The sequence below is a fragment of the Bos indicus genome, chromosome 13 (assembly GCF_029378745.1).
Source record: "Bos indicus isolate NIAB-ARS_2022 breed Sahiwal x Tharparkar chromosome 13, NIAB-ARS_B.indTharparkar_mat_pri_1.0, whole genome shotgun sequence".
In the NCBI taxonomy this organism is placed as follows: Eukaryota; Metazoa; Chordata; class Mammalia; order Artiodactyla; family Bovidae; genus Bos; species Bos indicus.
The window spans coordinates 16,748,222-16,766,802 of NC_091772.1; the positions used below are offsets into that span (position 1 = coordinate 16,748,222).

The 18,581-nt window shown below is 41.5% G+C and overlaps 1 protein-coding gene across 3 annotated transcripts in view; it reads left to right on the plus strand.

Annotated features, from left to right (window-relative positions):
* Positions 1-18,581, plus strand: part of PRKCQ (protein kinase C theta) — a 152,482-nt gene that overhangs the window by 62,017 nt on the left and 71,884 nt on the right. For all 3 annotated transcript variants that reach the window (XM_070800764.1, XM_070800765.1, XM_019972926.2), the window contains exons 3-7: positions 3,878-4,077; positions 8,067-8,127; positions 16,583-16,745; positions 18,127-18,158; positions 18,255-18,340. In XM_070800764.1, coding sequence (XP_070656865.1) covers positions 3,878-4,077; positions 8,067-8,127; positions 16,583-16,745; positions 18,127-18,158; positions 18,255-18,340 — 542 coding nt within the window. The remainder of the gene's footprint in view (positions 1-3,877; positions 4,078-8,066; positions 8,128-16,582; positions 16,746-18,126; positions 18,159-18,254; positions 18,341-18,581) is intronic.

An 18,581-nucleotide genomic window follows, 5' to 3' on the forward strand; every position in this document is an offset into this window, starting at 1 on the left:
CCTATGCTGTACAGCAGCTTACCTCTAGCTAGCGATTCTGCATATGGTGATGCGTATTTCAATGCCACTCTCCAAATTTGTCTCACCCTCTCCTTCCCCTACTGTGTCCAAAGCCTGTTTTCTGTTATCTTGGAGATTATTCCTGCCCTGAATAGAAGTTCATCAGTACCGTTTTTCTAGATTCCATATATATGCGTTAATGTATTGGTGTTCTTCTTTCCGACTGACTTCACTCTGTACAACAGTATCTAGGTTCATCCGCCTCACGAATACCGACTCAAATGCATTCCTTTTTATGGCTGAGTAATATTCCATTGTCTTAGACTTAACGCCAAAGATATTTTACTGCTTCTTTGACCAAGGTCAGATAAATAGTACAAAAAATATAGGATTAGTGATTAGGGTTCAAATTTCAGAAGACATCCTTTACTAAGACCCCAGGTGAGTTAAAGAATTTTGTCAGATTTAAATATTCATGAAAATTTCATGGGGAGGAGGAAAGCATGACAGTCTTCCAAGATTCCTTCATGGGTTTAGATCTTTCCAATAAAATCATCCTACTCTGGCTTGTCTAAATTAGTGGCACAGCAATGTCACTGGTGTGCACAGTTGAGCATGGTAGTACCATGGTGTCAAGGGGTTTTTCTAAATGAAATAGTAATTAACATCACTGTACATTGTAATAAGTGAACAGACAAAAGATGAGTATTGAATAGACATTTGGAATACTTCTTCCATTTGGAAGAATGAATGAACATAAAGCTAAATTGTCTAATGAAGTGCCTGCTAAAATATTTTAAAGAAAATTTGATAATATTGTAACCAATTTATTTCCTGAAGCACATTAGAAATGATAATGTGAGTAAACAGTGTCACTCAGGAAAAATAAGATAATCCTATTCTGTCTAGAATATTTTCATGATTACTTAAACTGCTCCTACCCTGTCTGGTCCCTGCCTCTGTATTTTAAAGTTCTCATGGACTTTCTAAAAACAGAAAGAAAAGGGAAAAAAAGGCAGGATGAAGTTTACATCCCATGGTCTTCCCAGCCTCCCTGCCTTTCCCTACCTCTCTACACACATTTCTGGTTTTAGCAGACGACACTTTGTAGGGAAGTCTGATCGCCACTGATGCAGTCACAGGAACGATTAGGAGCCACCACAGTGCATTTACAGAGAAGGTATTTATGGAGCACCTACTGTATACTGGGCCAGAAGACATGCCTTTCCTTCAGAGTTCCTCTCCTAGCAGAAGATAAGCAAAAAGCAGAAAGATCACATAGTAAGTCATGTGAAGTGAAGACATTAAAGCAGGATCATGCGGGGAGAGATTGGGGCTGGAGAGAAAGATGGAGAGAGAAGGTAGTCTTGAAAAAGAAAAATTAAGTGATGTTCCTGGGTGCAAGAGGAACCTGATTCTGCAGGTGATGACCTCCAGCTGGATGTGTCCAGCTCAGAACCCTGGAGTTTCCAATCCCGGATGCTGGCTTTTCTTTCCCTTAAAAGACTTCTCTGTGCTCAACTGGCTTCTGCCTTCCAGCCCCAGGAGCACATCAAAGCGGAGGAGACTGACTGATTATCTTGAGTTCCCTTCTGCCCAGATCTCTCTCCTGTTTAGTTAACAGTGAGAATGGTACTTGCTCCCAATCTAAAACCTTTCAAATGTCACCGAAATCTTTGAAGTGTGCAATGTCTGAGTTTTTCAAAGCTGCTTTTTGACTTAATGGGTCCCTTGGATCTGGTTCCCTTTATATCCACAGGTCTCACTGACATTTGCCTCCTGGGAGCCTTTTTTTAAGTAACTATTTCTTCTTTTGGCCTTGCCTTTGAACTTGGTCTAATCAGCCACATGAATTAAGAGGACATGTTGGAAACGAAGTTTGTTTTTCTGAAAGGTTAGCCTTGGAGCGCAGAAGGTTTTGTTTTTTCATTTTGTTTTAAATTTGTCCTGAAAAGAAATCTCTCTGAACGTGGTGTTTAAAACATTACTTCTGTAGCGTTTCAGCAGGTTTCCGTGTTCGGGATGTTAAGGCTGCAGTTTACATAAAGCAAAGAACAGAAGCAAATAGGACACAGTGCTGTCAGTCTAGGAGCCTTTGAAAATAGTAAACCCCACTGTAAATAGACAGGATCTTGAGTTCTCCTTCTCTTTATAAATGATGACCATCTTTACTGAATGAAAGTGTGAAAAATACCTTGCTATGGGAATTTCTGTCCGTTTCCTGGGTGTGCTGAATGATAATGGTTGGAAGAAGTTAAAGGAATTTTGAGAGGTAGTGTGAAGCCTGTGGAAGTAAAACATTACTCTGATCACTAATATTGCCATGGCTTTTTTTTTTTTTAAGTCTAATCCTGAGTTAAATTTCTGTTAAACAAACCATAAAAATATCCCCCTTCCAATTCCATGCTCAGCATTGTTAGAGTTTATGCCTCTCACAGCCAGGTTTACCTACAGTGTGAGGTTTCAGCTTATTCAGATCCTTATGTACCTCCCAAAGAATAATTGAGCAAATGCCTGATGCCTGATCTCTTTCAGCATCATGCGTCAAGAGCTAGAACTGCTTTGTTTCCCTGCTTTCAGTGACGTTTTCTTTTTGCTTTATCAACATCTCTGATAAATCTCTGCTCAAACTGCCGCTTCATGTGCTTAGGATCACAAGAAAGAAACCCTGAAATACAGCTGCAGTTTTCTGCTCCTGCAATGACTGAAGCATAAATGCTACAGAGAATCCAATATGGATGGAGGATAGGACAACACTGCTGAATCCCACTAGTAATCCCTGGTGGTTCTGGGATGGTTCCCTTAAACGTCATCATCCTGCCCTTGGTTCCTGTCACTAACTGTTTGCGGGCCCTCTGCAGCCTGCTTCACTGACTCCAGGGATGACGACCTCCACCTCTCTGAGATACTTGTTAATTTTTGCTTAGGGTGCGTGGTTTATGTTAAAAGGTATCCTCATTTTGAGAAGAAAATAATGGTTCATGGTATTTTAAAGGTTTTGCCTATTAAAGGTATGTATGTTGAGTGGGAATTTAAAAAATTTCTTTCTAAAAGAGCACTCAGTATAAGCCTGAAATTAAGTCACTTTTTCAAAGCAACACACAGTAGTTTTATATTATCTTTTTTTTTCACTAGATACCAGTGAAATTGAACAGTCATGTGTCCACCATTAATACGTTAACACAGAAGGATCCCCAAAGGCATAAAAGTATAAAACCTGTTAAAAAAAAAAGGAGCAGGGTATCTAGGTCACTGTCTTCTACCAAACATACCAGGCTTAGCTGCTGGGTTCTTTGCATTTGCTCAGGTGTTCAGACTTCAAAAGAAGCAACTGATGAATAGGAAAAGAGCATTGCCAGTGCAAGATGCCAGATTTATTTGCATAAATTATCCAGGTTGACTTCCAAGTTTAGGAACGTTACCTTGGAACCATCTCATTTTGTCCTATTTTATCTCTAATTCTTTTTTTTTTTTTTTGGAGTATAGTCGATTAACAATGTTGTGATAATTTCAGGTGCACACCAGAGCGATTCAACCATACATGAATACATGTATACATTTTCCCCCAAATCCCTCTTCCATCCAGGCGGCTACCTAATACTGAGCAGAGTTTCCTGTGCTATACAGCAGGGCCTTGTTGGTCATGCATTTTAGATACAGCAGTGTGTGCGTGCCCATCCCCAGCTCCCTAACTATCCCTTCCCCCATCCTTCCTCCCTGGTAACCATGAGTTCATTCTCTGAGTGTCTCTAATTCTTGTATATGTTATTGTCGTCCTCCCAAAAGACTTATAGAGTCCTCGAGAGCAGAGGGAATGGGTGAATTATTTCCCAGAACAGGCTGAAAGCATAATGAGAGCATATCTTTCCATTCCTAGAGAATGGGCAGATGTACATCCAGAAAAAGCCAACCATGTACCCGCCTTGGGACAGCACTTTCGATGCCCACATCAACAAGGGACGAGTGATGCAGATCATCGTGAAGGGCAAAAACGTGGACCTGATCTCCGAGACCACCGTGGAGCTGTACTCCCTGGCCGAGAGGTGCAGGAAAAACAACGGGAAGACAGAAATATGGGTAAATAGCCAGGCACGAGCTTCATGTATTTGTATATTCCATGAAGTGATAGGTACCACTGTAGCAGAAGACTGGTACAAAATTTCAGTGTCATCCTGAAGGCCTTGAGGAAACTGACTCCCTACCACTGACTCATTGGTGGCTTGCTTGTGACAATGAGTATTCATTGTGGACTATAGAACATACTAGCATACTCAAATTTCTTTGATTCTTGTGTAAAGGAAATAAGGTCTCTTAGGGTGTGAAGAACTGTTATTGATCTCTAACTGTTAAAGTCAGCTTGGAAATACCACAAAATTTTCATAGCGTGGGAACCTACCTGTGATCTGTGTATCAAGATATCACGTGAATATCAAGATATCTAGATACCTACATGATACCTTGATACCATGATATCTTAGATAAGATGCTGGACAGATAGCTGAGAAGAGAGCAAAGATCCATTTAATATCTCAATCCCTGTAATTTTTTTTAGTCGTAATGTGTTTGCTTAGCTTGTTGTTGTTCAGTGCTCAGTCGTATTTGACTCTTTGTGATCCCATGGACTGCGGCAGGCCAGGCCCCTCTGTCCTCCACTATCTCCCAGAGTTTGCTCAAACTCATGTCCCTTGAGTCAGTGATGTTATCCAACCATCTTATCCCCTTCTCCTATTGCCTTCAGTCTTTCCCAGCATCAGGGTCTTTCCCAGTGAGTCGGCTCTTCGCATCATGTGACCAAAGTATTGGAGCTTCAGCTTCAGTCCTTCCATGAATATTCAGGATTAGCTTACTTTGCTCTAAAAAGTACATTATACACAACTCATGTTACCACACAGATTTTTGAAAACTTCGATTCTAAACATTTGTTACCAAAATAGTTATGAAGTTAAAGGGAGAAGTAAACTATGAAAGTATAAAAAGTTCTTATGAAAATTTCTGGGGTACAAAAATTAAAGAAACATATGAGTAAAAGCTGCTTTTGTAAGATCTGAAACCCAGAAAGTGTTTTCAAATGTCTGCATCCTTTATGCAAAGGAGGAGACTTACCTTTCAGCTTCATACTTCGTATAACTCAGATTCTTAAGAATGCCAGCCAAAAGATTTTCATATGCCAGGTTTCAAAATGGGACTAATATAAGCCTAAAACCTAGATTTTCATGTCAATTGTATTTTTTTTACCTTAAAAAAAGACAGCGAGAGAGAGAGAGGTACTTCTTAGGAAAGTATATCTATCTTTGCTTGCATCACTAAAGTAATCTTTAAAGATAACGATATGTCAAGATTTTTTTCTTAAAGTCCCCCGTGCTTAGATGTATTTAGATAATTTAGTTCAGGGTGTCTGTGAACTCATTCAGCCTGGTGAGAGATCACAGAAACAGAATTCCTCTTAGGTAGCTGGTTGTGCAAATAGGAAGGGGATAAATAAGTGGGTAATGTCACAGCTATGTGACTTAGTATGTGACTTAGAGGTTTACACAGACCTGTTGGGGGAGAGGGTGAGGCTTCAGATACCGCTGAGTCATAGAGCATTTGACCAGGCTCAGAGAAATAAGAGAGAAACTAGAGAAAATCTTCCTCTGTTTTTTCCCCCATTCCCATTTATTTTCCACTTTCTGCCTCATTTTTTTTAAAGGGAAGAGTCACCAAATCTCTAATTTTTAAAGTAGCATACTATTGATTTCCTTTTCAATGAATAAAGGGATAACTATATTGTCAAGGCATCCTTGACAAACAAGTTGTTTTTCTATCTATACCTCTTAAAGTTGCATTTGCTTTCTTGCCAAGACATTTTTTTTTTTAAGTTTATTCTTGTCAGACTTTCCATGTTTTTTGCATATTGGGATTATTGAGACATAAGCCCTCGGATCCTTGGAAGGATAGGATATCCTTCCAACCTAGACAGCATATTAAAAAGCAGAGACATTACTTTGTCAACAAAGGTCAGTCTGGTCAAGGCTATGGTTTTTCCAGTGGTCACGTATGGATGTGAGAAGCGGGCTATAAAGAAAGCTGAGCACTAAAGAATTGTTGCTTTTGAACTGTGGTGTTGGAGAAGACTTGAGAGTCCCTTGGACTGCAAGGAGATCCAATCAGTCCATCCTAAAGGAGATCAGTCCTGGGTGTTCATTGGAAGGACTGATGTTGAAGCTGAAACTCCAATCCTTTGGCCACCTGGTGCGAAGAGCTGACTCATTGGAAAAGACCCTGATGCTGGGAAAGATTGAGGGCAGGAGGAGAAGGGGACAACAGAGGATAAGATGGTTGGATGGCATCACCAACTTAATGGACATGGGTTTGGGTAAACTCTGGGAGTTGGTGATGGACAGAGAAGCCTGGCGTGCTGCGGTTCATGGGGTCTCAAAGAGTTGGACGCGACTGAGCGACTGAACTGAACTGAAGCCCTCGGGTCCACATTTAACTACTGGCAACCTTATATTTTCCACCTTTGTTATGTTCAAGGTTATTTCCTAGTTCGCTTTTATTTATCATGTTTAAGGGTCAACAATTGCTTTGGACTTAGTGTCCCTTGCTTCTGTTGAAATCTGCTTTCTTAAAATTAGTTTCTCTATTAAAAAAAAAAAAAAAAGATTTTCTCAGAGTTGCCTCTTACTCCACAGTCACCATCTAGTTTCCAAACATTGATATTTTCTTTCTGCTTTCCTAAGGTTTTCCCTGTTGGTGTGGTTATCCCCCACTCACTCATAAATGTGATGGAATCTGACTTTCCATGGATGCTGTTTTTTCAGCAGCTCACTGATTTAATTTCCTCTATCACCACTAATTCCTGAATATTGATAACATTGCAGTCACCTGGTACCAGTTTTTCCCACTTCCTCTGGGAATGAGCCCCTATCCCCCTCTCTTCTAGTTTTATTTTTGCCTCCATTACTTATTATTCCATAAACCAGAGAATAATGGTATATGTCCTTGATGTCAAAGGCCCTTCTCTTTTCACTAATCTATTTAAGCCATTTAAGAGTCAGACACAACTTAGCAACTGAACAACAAGAACAAATTTAAGCTTTCATGGGAATGTGTAGTTAAGAAAGTGGTACAAGCTTGTCACATCAGAAAATTCTAATAGTGGTGATGCTGTACCGTTGGCATTGCTATTATGTCAGTTTCTCCAATATCTTTTAAGGTCTGGTGGAAGGTACACGGTCACCATGACTTTGAATTATTTAACCATGATTCATATTCAGTCCTGAGTTCAACCAGACCCTTCTTGCTACTTTTCAGTTATTCTAGTTACCCATAGATGTAATGATCAGCAATGGGCTTCAGTTCACCTTTTTTTTTTTTTTTTTAGCGTGTGAACAATGCTGCGTTACAGTTTAGTTATATTATTAGTGGTCAGTCAGGTCTTCTCAGATTTGCCATGTGTCTCTTATGTCACATCACGTAATCTGAATCGTCCCTTAACAGGTCACTTTGTCTGGTTCCTTCTACATAATGATACTGAAATATATATATTCTCAATCCTTTCCTTGACCAATCTAATTAAAATTTCCCTTAGTAGACGGTCCGGCACTTTCCAAAGGAAGCAGGTTCTCCATGTGAAGGTAAAAAGCCACTCCCATTTAATACCCCTATTAACCTAGAGGCCCTGGTGGCTCAGCAGTAAAGAATCGCCTGCAACTCAGGAGATGCTGGGTCAGGAAGATGTCCTGGAGGAGGAAATGGCAACCCACTCCGGTATTCTTGCTTGGGAGATTCCATGACAGAGGAGCCTGGCAGGCAGCAGTCCATCAGGCCACAGAAAGTCGGACATGGCCTTAAGGAAGTTTTGATCTCCAAATCAAATTCATGAGCTGCTGAGGTGTTTTGATAAAAGAAAGGTTATATTTGTGGATGCTGTGCTATTTTGATGATAACATGAGTGAGCAAGATAAAAAGGAACAGAGCTGCGCTGGAAATCTCCTGCCTCACCCAGCTCATCAGTTGGGATGTCGTTCAGCTCAGCGCTTGCCTCTCACTCTGACCCGTGTTTCTTTTCTTCCTTCCACCAGCTAGAGCTGAAACCTCAAGGCCGAATGCTGATGAACGCAAGATACTTTCTGGAAATGAGTGGCAAGTGACATTTCTTATTCCTATTTGGGGATGAGGTGGGCATGTCTCTTCTCCTTGGCAACTTAGTTCACTTTTTTGAAAGCAAAGAAAATGGAATCGCAAGGAATTTCCTTAAAATTTCCAATGATGCTCGAGCATGAGTTGAATATACAGTCTGTGGGACCAGATACACACAGAAATATAACACATTTATAGCATTTACTTTTGAAGAAATTTTATTTTTGGCTGCACTAGGTCTTCATGGCTGTGCTCAGGCTTTCTCTTGTGGAGGTACGCAGGCTTCTCATTGAGGTGGCTCCCCTTGCCGCAGAGCTCCGGCTCTAGGGCACACGGGCTCGGCAGCTGTGGCTCACAGGCTCTGGAGTGTGGGCTCAGTACTTGTGGTGCATGGGCTTAGTTCTCCTGCCTCATGTGCAATATTCCCAGACCAGGGATCAAACCTGTTTTCCCTGCCTTGGCAGGCAAATTCTTAGCCACTGGACCACCAAGGAAGTCCAGCCTTTGTTTTTCACGTGGTGTGAAGGCACATGCCCAGGGCTTTTCTAGTCTGTCTACATTTTCATTTTGGAGTTTACTATAAACACCAAAGGTTCTGCTAATGTGTTGCCCTGTGTGTTCACAGTGTGTATAAATGCTGTGATATGACACGTGGTCACACCATCAGGATACAAAGTGAATAAGAATAAGAATAAAAGGATAAGAAGCTGATAAATACTTTGCTTAGCCCTAGAAGAACAGAGTACTAATGCTGCAAGTTAGTCATCTCAAATGCTTTTAGGAACAAGCAAGGGAAAAAAATGTGTCACTGAAGACTTTCCCTTGCGTCTCACACACAGACACCGTTCCTAGAAGTTAATTTACGAGCCGTGTGCATGGAGTCTCGGACAGCCTGTCAGTTCTTCTTGTTGCATGTATATCCTGTTGTCAAAATGCTGTGTAAATGAATCAAATGCTACGACTCTTCAATCTTTTTTTTAAGTATAGTTGATTTACAATGTTATGCTAGCATCAGTGTGGAGCAAAGTGATTCAGATATGTCTGAATATATATATACGCACCCCCCACACACATATGTATATATACTTTCACAGCCTTTTCTCTTATAGGTTATTACAAAATATTGGGTCTAGTTCCCTGTGCTGTACCGTAGATCCTTGTTGAGCATCTATCTATGTGTATATGTTAAGCCCATTCCTGTTTTATGCCTCCATGCCCTTCTCCTTTGGTAACTATAAGTTTGTTTTCTATGTGAGTCTATTTCTGTAAATAAGTTCATTTGTTTCATTTTTTTAGTGTCCACATATAAGTGATATCGTATAATATTTGTCATCCTGTCTGACTTCACTTAGTATGATCGTCGCTAGGCCCATCCATGTTGCTGCAGATGGCCTTATTTCGTTCATTTTTCTCTTTCACAGAGTACTTAGGAGGGGCTCAGTGATGTGTGTTGAACTGTTCAGTTGGGCTCACTCTGGCGTTTGGAAACGCCTTTTCTTTTCCTGTGGTTCTCACCCAGTGACTGTCTCAAGTATTCCCATGGCCCTTCTGAGTTGCTGAGGAAGCCTGCTAACGTGGTGGAGCTGGGAGAGACCGTGTCTTCCGCCGGGGTCTGTGCTTCAGGGCACAGCTGCTGCTCCCTGAGCCCTCTTCCCGCTCTCGGCCTCTGAGAGAGCCCCCCTTTCTTGGTGTCCTGGCTGGCGACCCTGGCAGCTCTGTAACACCAGCCGTGCTTCTTCTCTGGCATCTTCAGCTTTGCCTTCTCTCTTTGGTTTCCACCTCATTGCCAAGACATACGTAATTATGCAATCTTCTCCAACTTGAAATAGGTATTTTTTAAAATGCTTTTTACTGTGCTAAAAGTCACATAATATATACTATTTCAGCCATATTTAACGGTACAGGTCGACGACACCAAGTCTGTTCACATTGTTGAACAGCTCTCACTGTCACCCACCCTCCTGAGTTTCTCACCTTCCTAAATTGAAGCTCTGTCCCCATGAAACATGAACTCCCATCCCTGTCTCCCCACCCATCCACCTCATAGTCCCAGGCATCTACTAGTGTGCTTTATGACTCTATGAATTTGACTATTCTAAGTACCTTGTATGCTGCTGCTGCTGCTGCTAAGTCGCTTCAGTCGTATCCGACTCTGTGCGACCCCATAGACGGCAGCCCACCAGGCTCCCACGTCCCTGGGATTCTCCAGGCAAGAACACTGGAGTGGGTTGCCATTTCCTTCTCCAATGCATGAATAAGGGCAATCAAAAAGTATTTGTTTGCACCTAATGTATATTGGGCTCCAAAATCACTGCAGATGGTGACTGCAGCCGTGAAATTAAAAGACGCTTACTCCTTGGAAGAAAAGTTATGACCAACCTAGATAGCATATTCAAAAGCAGAGACATTACTTTGCCAACAAAGGTCCATCTAGCCAAGGCTATGGTTTTTCCAGTGGTCATGTATGGATGTGAGAGTTGGACTGTGAAGAAAGCTGAATGCCGAAGAATTGATGTTTTTGAACTGTGGTGTTAGAGAAGACTCTTGAGAGTCCCTTGGACTGCAAGGAGATCCAACCAATCCATTCTGAAGGAGATCAGCCCTGGGATTTCTTTGGAAGGAATGATGCTAAAGCTGAAACTCCAATACTTTGGCCATCTCATGCGAAGAGTTGACTCATTGGAAAAGACTCTGATGCTGGGAGAGATTGAGGGCAGGAGGAGAAGGGGATGACAGAGGATGAGATGGCTGGATGGCATCACCGACTCAATGGACGTGAGTCTGAGTGAACTCCAGGAGTTGGTGATGGACAGGGAGGCCTGGCGTGCTGTGATTCATGGGGTCCCAAAGAGTCGGACATGACTGAGTGACTGAACTGAACTGAACTGAATGTATATTGGAATGCACGTTAAATTTTATTTATTTTTAATTGAAGGATGATTGCTTTACAGTATTGGTTTCATTCAGCAAACATGAACACGAATCAACCATAGGTATATATATGTTCCCTCCCTCTTGAACCTCCCTCCCACCCCACCCTTCTAGGTCGTTACAGAGCCCTGGTTTTAGTTCCCTGAGTCACACAGCGGAAGGTTAATTTAACATATGTCCTAGGGCTTCCCTGGTGGCTCAAATGGCAAAGAATCTGCTTGTGATGCAGGAGACCTGGGTTCGATCCCTGTGTCAGGAAGATCCCCTGGAGAACAGAATGTCAACCCACTTCAGTATTCTTGCCTGGAGAATTCCATGGACAGAGGAGCCTTGCAGGCTACAGTCCATGGGGTCACAAAGAGTCGGACACGACCAAGCAACTAACACTAACATATGTCCTACAAACAGATTACCTTCTTTTTTTCCCCTCTGTGCTATACAGTAGGTTCTCATTAGTTACCTGTTTTATACCTAGTACTGTATATATAGTTTGAGCATTCTTTGGCATTGCCTTTCTTTGGGATTGGAATGAAAATTGACCTTTTCCAGTCCCGTGGCCACTGCTGAGTTTTCCAAATTTGCTGGCATATTGAGTGCAGCACTTTCACAGCATCATCTTTTAGGATTTGAAATAGCTCAACTGGAATTCCATCACCTCCACTAGCTTTGTTCGTAGTGATGGTTCCTATGGCCCACTTGACTTCACATTCCAGGATGTCTGGCTCTAGGTGAGTGATCACACCATTGTGATTATCTGGGTTATGAAGACCTTTTTTGTACAGTTCTTCTGTGTATTCTTGCCACCTCTTCTTAATATCTTCTGCTTCTGTTAGGTCCATATCGTTTCTGTCCTTTATCGAGCCCATCTTTGCATGCAATGTTCCCTTGGTATCTCTAGTTTTCTTGAAGGGATCTCTCGTCTTTCCCATTCTATCATTTTCCTCTATTTCTTTGCATTGATCACTGAAGAAGGCTTTCTTATCTCTTCTTGCTATTCTTTGGAACTCTGCATTCACATACTTATATCTTTCCTTTTCTCCTTTGCTTTTCACTTCTCTTCTTTTCACAGCTATTTGTAAGGCCTCCTCAGACAGCCATTTTGCTTTTTTTGCATTTCTCTTCCATGGGATGGTCTTGATCCCTGTCTCTTGTCATGAATGTCATGAATCTCTATCCATAGTTCATCAAGCACTCTTGTCTATCAGATCTAGTCCCTTAAATCTATTTCTCACTTCCACTGTATAATATCACATGCTAGTAAAGCAATGCTCAAAATTCTTCAAGCCAGGTTTCAGCAGTACATGAACCATGAACTTCCAGATGTTCAAGCTGGTTTTAGAAAAGGCAAAGGAACCAGAGATCAAATTGCCAACGTCCGCTGGATTGTGGAAAAAGCAAGAGAGTTCCAGAAAAACACCTATTTCTGCTTTATTGACTATGCCAAAGACTTTGACTGTGTGGATCACAATAAACTGTGGAAAATTCTGAAAGAGATGGGAATACCAGACCACCTGACCTGCCTCTTGAGAAACCTATATGCAGGTCAGGAAGCAACAGTCAAAACTGGACATAGAACAACAGACTGGTTCCAAATAGGAAAAGGAGTATGTCAAGGTTGTATATTGTCACCCTGCTTATTTAACTTATATGCAGAGTACATCAAGAGAAACCCTGGGCTGGAAGAAGCACAAGCTGGAATCAAGATTGCCGGGAGAAATATCAGTAACCTCACATATGCAGATGATACCACCCTCATCACAGAAAGTGAAGAGGAACTAAAAAGCCTCTTGATGAAAGTGAAAGAGGAGAGGGAAAAAGTTGGCTTAAAGCTCAGCGTTCAGAAAACAAAGATCATGGCATCTGGTCCTATCACTTCATGGGAAATAGATGGGGAAACAGTGGAAACAGTGTCAGACTTTATTTTTTTGGGCTCCAAAATCACTGCAGATGGTGATTGCAGCCATGAAATTAAAAGGTGCTTACTCTTGGAAGGAAAGTTATGACCAACCTAGATAGCATATTGAAAAGCAGAGACATTACTTTGCCAACAAAGGTCCGTCTAGTCAAGGCTATGGTTTTTCCTGTGGTCATGTATGGATGTGAGATTTGGACTGTGAAGAAGGCTGAGCGCCGAAGAATTGATGCTTTTGAACTGTGGTGTTGGAGAAGACTCTTGAGAGTCCCTTGGACTGCAAGGAGGTCCAACCAGTCCATCCTAAGGGAGATCAGTCCTGGGTGTTCATTGGAAGGACTGATGCTTAAACTGAAACTCTGATACTTTGGCCACCTCATGCGAAGAGTTGACTCATTGGAAAAGACCCTGGTGCTGAGAGGGATTGAGGGCAGGAGGAGAAGGGGATGACAGAGGATGAGATGGCTGGATGGCATCACTGACTCAATGGACATGAATCTGAGTGAACTCCTGGAGTTGGTGAGAACAGGGAGGCCTGATGTGCTGCGATTCATGGGGTTGCAAAGAGTCGGACACGACTGAGCGACTGAACTGAACTGTGTATATATGTCAATCCCAATCTCTCAGTTTAAAGGTATTTTTTTAAACTTTTTTCCTCTACAAGGCTTTCTTTCCTTTCATTCCCTGACACATTTCTTGAGAAAGTAGTTTAATATATTACTCCTTTTTCCTTCACTACTCTATCAACCCTTAAACCCAAAGAATCTGGCTTATTTTTCAATCCATCTGCTAAATGGCTTTCTCCAAAAGAATGAATCCTCAAAACAAATGTTTGTTTCTAAGCTTCAATTCCCTTGACATCTCTCTATCGTCAGCACTGAGAAACCTTTTCTTTCTTGGATTGCTTGATGTAATATTATTCAAGTTTTCCTCTTCATTTTTCAGCTGCTTCTTCATGGCCTCTTTTGTAATTTCTTTTCCTCCCTCCTAAAAAATGGGAATTCTTATCTCCAAGTCTGTTCTTCTTGTGAGTGCCATCTCTTCCTGACTTACCCATTCAAAATTGGGGGTAACATCTCATAATTCTTTATACTATCCTGCATAACAATTCGCTTATAGCTTCCCAGGAAATGTGTGACTTAATTGACTACAAACAAGTGATTGGTTAAACTAAACAAATAGATTAGGCACCATTGCTATAAAATAAATAACCAACTATATAAAAATCAGTGAGCTTATTCAAGCCAGTGAACAAACGGAAGATCAAATTACTTCAGAAATAAACAGTAATCACAAGGAGAATTTTTAAAATTCTGAGCTTTTATACATTTACTTTCTTATAAGGATTGAAATGGTCAGAGGATAAAGAAATTATAGCAAGGAGCAAGGGAATGAATTCCTTACCTGTACTCTCTGACATACTTTTAAATGTACAGTTTTCTAATGCACAGACTATTTTATATTTATAAACATACAGTTGTATATAGTCTGGACTATTATAATAGCTTATTAGACTATTCAGTCAGTAAAGAATCTGCTTGGGTTCGATTCCTGGGTCAGGAAGATCTCCTGGAGAAGGAAATGGCAACCCACCCCAATATTCTTGCCTGGAGAATCCCATGAACAGAGGAGCCTGGTGGTCTGCAGTCCTTGGGGTCACAAGAATTGGACACAACTTAGCAACTAAACCACTACCATATAATTTTTACATGATTATATTTGTATATTTTTCACAGTAATATGGATAGGGTTCCCAGAATAATTCACCTCCCTCCCTGAGTTCAAAAGTAATTTTACGCTTTATTTCCTTTTATTTCATCAGCACCAAAATAGAAATGAGTCAGAGCTTCCCGACAAATGGCCTCCTGTGCCAGTCCCGAGTTGTAAATAGATCTCTACACTTAAACCAGAACCTATAGGAGAAGGCAGTTGCCTCGGTGACCCTAAGTCTAACCCCTAATTCACCAAGCCTAATTTATTTCCAGCCCAGTTCCTAAAAAAAAGACCTAAATCGCCTGTCCTTGAAGTATCAGGCAAAGTACTCAGCCCTGTAAGGAACTCTTTTTTAGGAATGCTTTATTATTATTTTCTTTGGAGTATAGTTGATTTACAATGCTGTGTTAGTTTCAGGTGTAGAGCAAAGTGACATTTTATCTGAGAGTTTGGGGTTTCCATAAAACAGACCCATGGACTCTTGGAGAAAAGACTTCAGCCTTGAAATGAGTGCTGGCACTAGGCTGGATCATGGAGGAGGGTCTCCACCTCCACGACCCTCCCCTGGCCCGTTGTCTCCCCAGTGTGCTTCCAGCCTGGCCATGAAAAGGCGTGGCAGGATCATTTGCCTCGAGCTTGTTGTCCAGCCACTGCCATGGCTTAGCCAGAAGGGAAACAATTGGGTTTAAATATTGTTAACGCTCTTCATTTGTGAAACAGGAGCCCCTTATTCTTGCCAAACCTCCATTTTTTTGTATTTTAAAAAATAAGTAGAATAAGTAATCCAAGAATCTACTTAAAATCGCAGTTGTAGGAACTAGAGTCATGAAATCGTTGTCCGTATTTTAGTGATGATGGCAGCTCTGTTCTGTCTACTTTACCGTGCCGCTTTCTCATGCGTGCTGGAGGGTCCATTGTACTGTTTAATCATAACTACCTTGCTATTGTGTATTTTGGTTGGGGGACCTGGGCTTCAGCCAGGGCTAATATTCTCACTGGTATTTCTCAGAATTCTTCCAGCCTTTTAGGAAGCTGTGGGTACTGTGGACAATTACTACCCAGAGTACCTTCACCAGCATCCAGAGCCCAGGGTAAACTGAACAAATGTAAATGTGATGATTTGATGTAGATGACTAGGTCCCATCCAGGATTATCTAGACATTTTTTAATTGCAGTCATCTGTTCATTTCTAGCCCTTTCCACATTGACATGTATAGTTTATGGAGCTGTATCTGATTCCCATGGGCTTCAGAAACTAAAACATAAACAACTTTCCAAAGCTCTTTTGCCTTCAGAAATCTGGCCAGCTCTTACCTGTCTACATTTTTTGTGTATAAACAACCAGATATAAAATTTCCTGAGACCTAATATATGTATGTGTGTATATATATATAGTTTCCAACTTACTGTCAGTACCACATTATTCTTTAGAATTACAGGCAAAGTATTTGCCACTTCCTGCCTTTTCTGGCTGACTCATCACTGACAGTGACGAGGAGAGGTCAATAAATACCTTAAACATTCCAACTTCTGGTTTTAAAAATTGAGAGAGGATATAGCTCAGTGACATGAAAGAGGATGGAACGATTGAGCCAAGAATCCAGGCTTGTTGTTCCAATCCTGTAACAGGACACCCTCTGATAATTCTGTTATGGGACTAAGGAAAAACACTTCATATTGTACCAAACTTTAGAAATACTGGGTTGGCCAGAATGTCCATAACATCTTTTGGAAAAAAATCCGAATAGGCTTTTAGCCCAACCAAGTACTTGGGGTGCTAATGGTCTTAAAGCTTGTCTGGTTCCTCATCCATCTCTGCCCCTTCCCCATTCCCCCACCCTGGTCGCCCCCAGCTGTGACAGCCATATCCAGAAGGTCACTCTCACTGCCCTCTTCCTGCAGATACAAAGGACATGAACGAATTCGAGACCGACAGCTTCTTCGCTCTGCATCACCGCCGAGGAGCCATCAAGCAGGCCAAAGTCCACCATGTCAAGTGCCATGAGTTCACAGCCACCTTCTTCCCACAGCCCACGTTTTGTTCCGTCTGCCATGAATTTGTCTGGTATGGTAACTCGTGTGTGATGCCAAGCTTCAGGTTATGCCTTGTGTCACATTTTTTGTTTGTTTGTTTATTTATTTGGCTGTGTTGGGTCTTAGTTATGGCACACAGGCTTCAGAGCACAGGCTTAGTTGTTCTGAGGCCTGTGGGATCTTAGACCCCTGAGCAAGGACTGAACGCCCGTCCCCTGCATTACATGGCAGATTCTTAAACACTGGACCACCGGGGAAGTCCCATGATGCATCTTTTTAATCCACCAGGCCTGGCATGTTCCACCTTGGGGGGAGTGTACGGGAATAGGTACTACCTGAGAGTTTCCAGTGGCCTCCCCTGTATTGAGAAGGCTCAAACGGTGTGATTCTAGAGAATATTTTCATAATAGAGCTCCTATAGCGCGAGGAATCCAGCTCCCTTAAGAAAGATTTCAAGGAAACTTTGGTTTCCAATTAAATGGGAAGTTTCTGGGGGTGAGTGGGGAGGGACAGAAGAGGGAGAGATCTTTATTGTAAGCACAGTTTTATAGTCAAACTGCCACCAGCTCAACAACCCAACTGTGCTGCTAACTAAATGTCTGCAGAAGGCAACACTTGCCCATTGGAGCTGATGGGTTTCTATGTTTACAAGGCTCTTGGGTGTCTTAACAGCCCTCAAACAGAGATTGGTTCAAGCCTCAGTAACCACAGCAGCGAAGGCTACGGTAGACTGGAGACTCAAAATGACTCCTATCTCTTGTTTCAGCCTCCCCCACTCTTTTGGGGTCTTCTATCCCATGGGTTCTTGCAGGATTTGTTAATGCACAACCTCTGGCTTAACCAGGGTATCCAAAGGTCAGGTAGACTTTTGGTGGATTTCCATCAACTGTCTTCATCTAATGACTTGAACTCCTTCCCTTCTAATAGTGAATGTTAACAGAATCAGTCTTAAGGTTGAGAATTTATTAGCTGCAACTGTTCTCAGATACTCAGAAAGAGGAAATAAAGTGTTATATGGATATCTTTGCTTATCTGTACTGAACTTAGTAAGACAGTGAAAATTTTTAAGTGTAGACATGGAAATTTGCTACTAGGATTCTGTGATCCATTTTTGGTTGGGCATTTTTTTGTCTGCATGTTTGTTTGGGAAATATGCTAATGAAAGGGAACAACTTTCCCTAAATGAGGAACAACTCCTCATTTATTGAATGTTCAGACTTTTCACAAAGCAGGTCCAAATAAGAGCGCACATTAACACTCTTGGCTAATAACAGACGAGGGCTGCTGATCAGAAAATGCTATGTGACAGTAGGAAGCTATGAGAGCTTGTTCATCTTTTAAATGTTTTTGTTCTTGGTACTACAGTTGACTCTAAAGTCCATATACATATTCAAACATGTGCTTTATTGCAGGGGTCTGAACAAACAAGGCTACCAGTGTCAACGTAAGTAAGAAGGATTTCTGTTGTACTAGCATCATTTCTTTTGTTTAGTTGTCCCTTAACTTCTGAAAATCTCAAGCTGTAGTTATTTCTTTTCAGAATGTAATGCAGCAATTCACAAGAAGTGTATCGATAAAGTAATAGCAAAGTGCACAGGATCAGCTGTCAACAGCCGAGAAACTATGGTACGGACCTAGATTCGCCTTTGTCTGAAATATGATGATTTCATCCTGACATTGCCTTTAACAGCCCACTAATTCTTTTTTAAAGGACTTTTTAAAAAATTCTTTTCTTTTTGGTTGCAGTGGGTCTTTGTCACTGCATGTGGGCTTTCTCTCGTTTCAAAGAGCAGGGGCTACTCTCTAGCTGCAGTGCTCGGGGCTTCTCATTGTGGTGGCTTTTCTTATTGCAGAGCATGATCTCTAG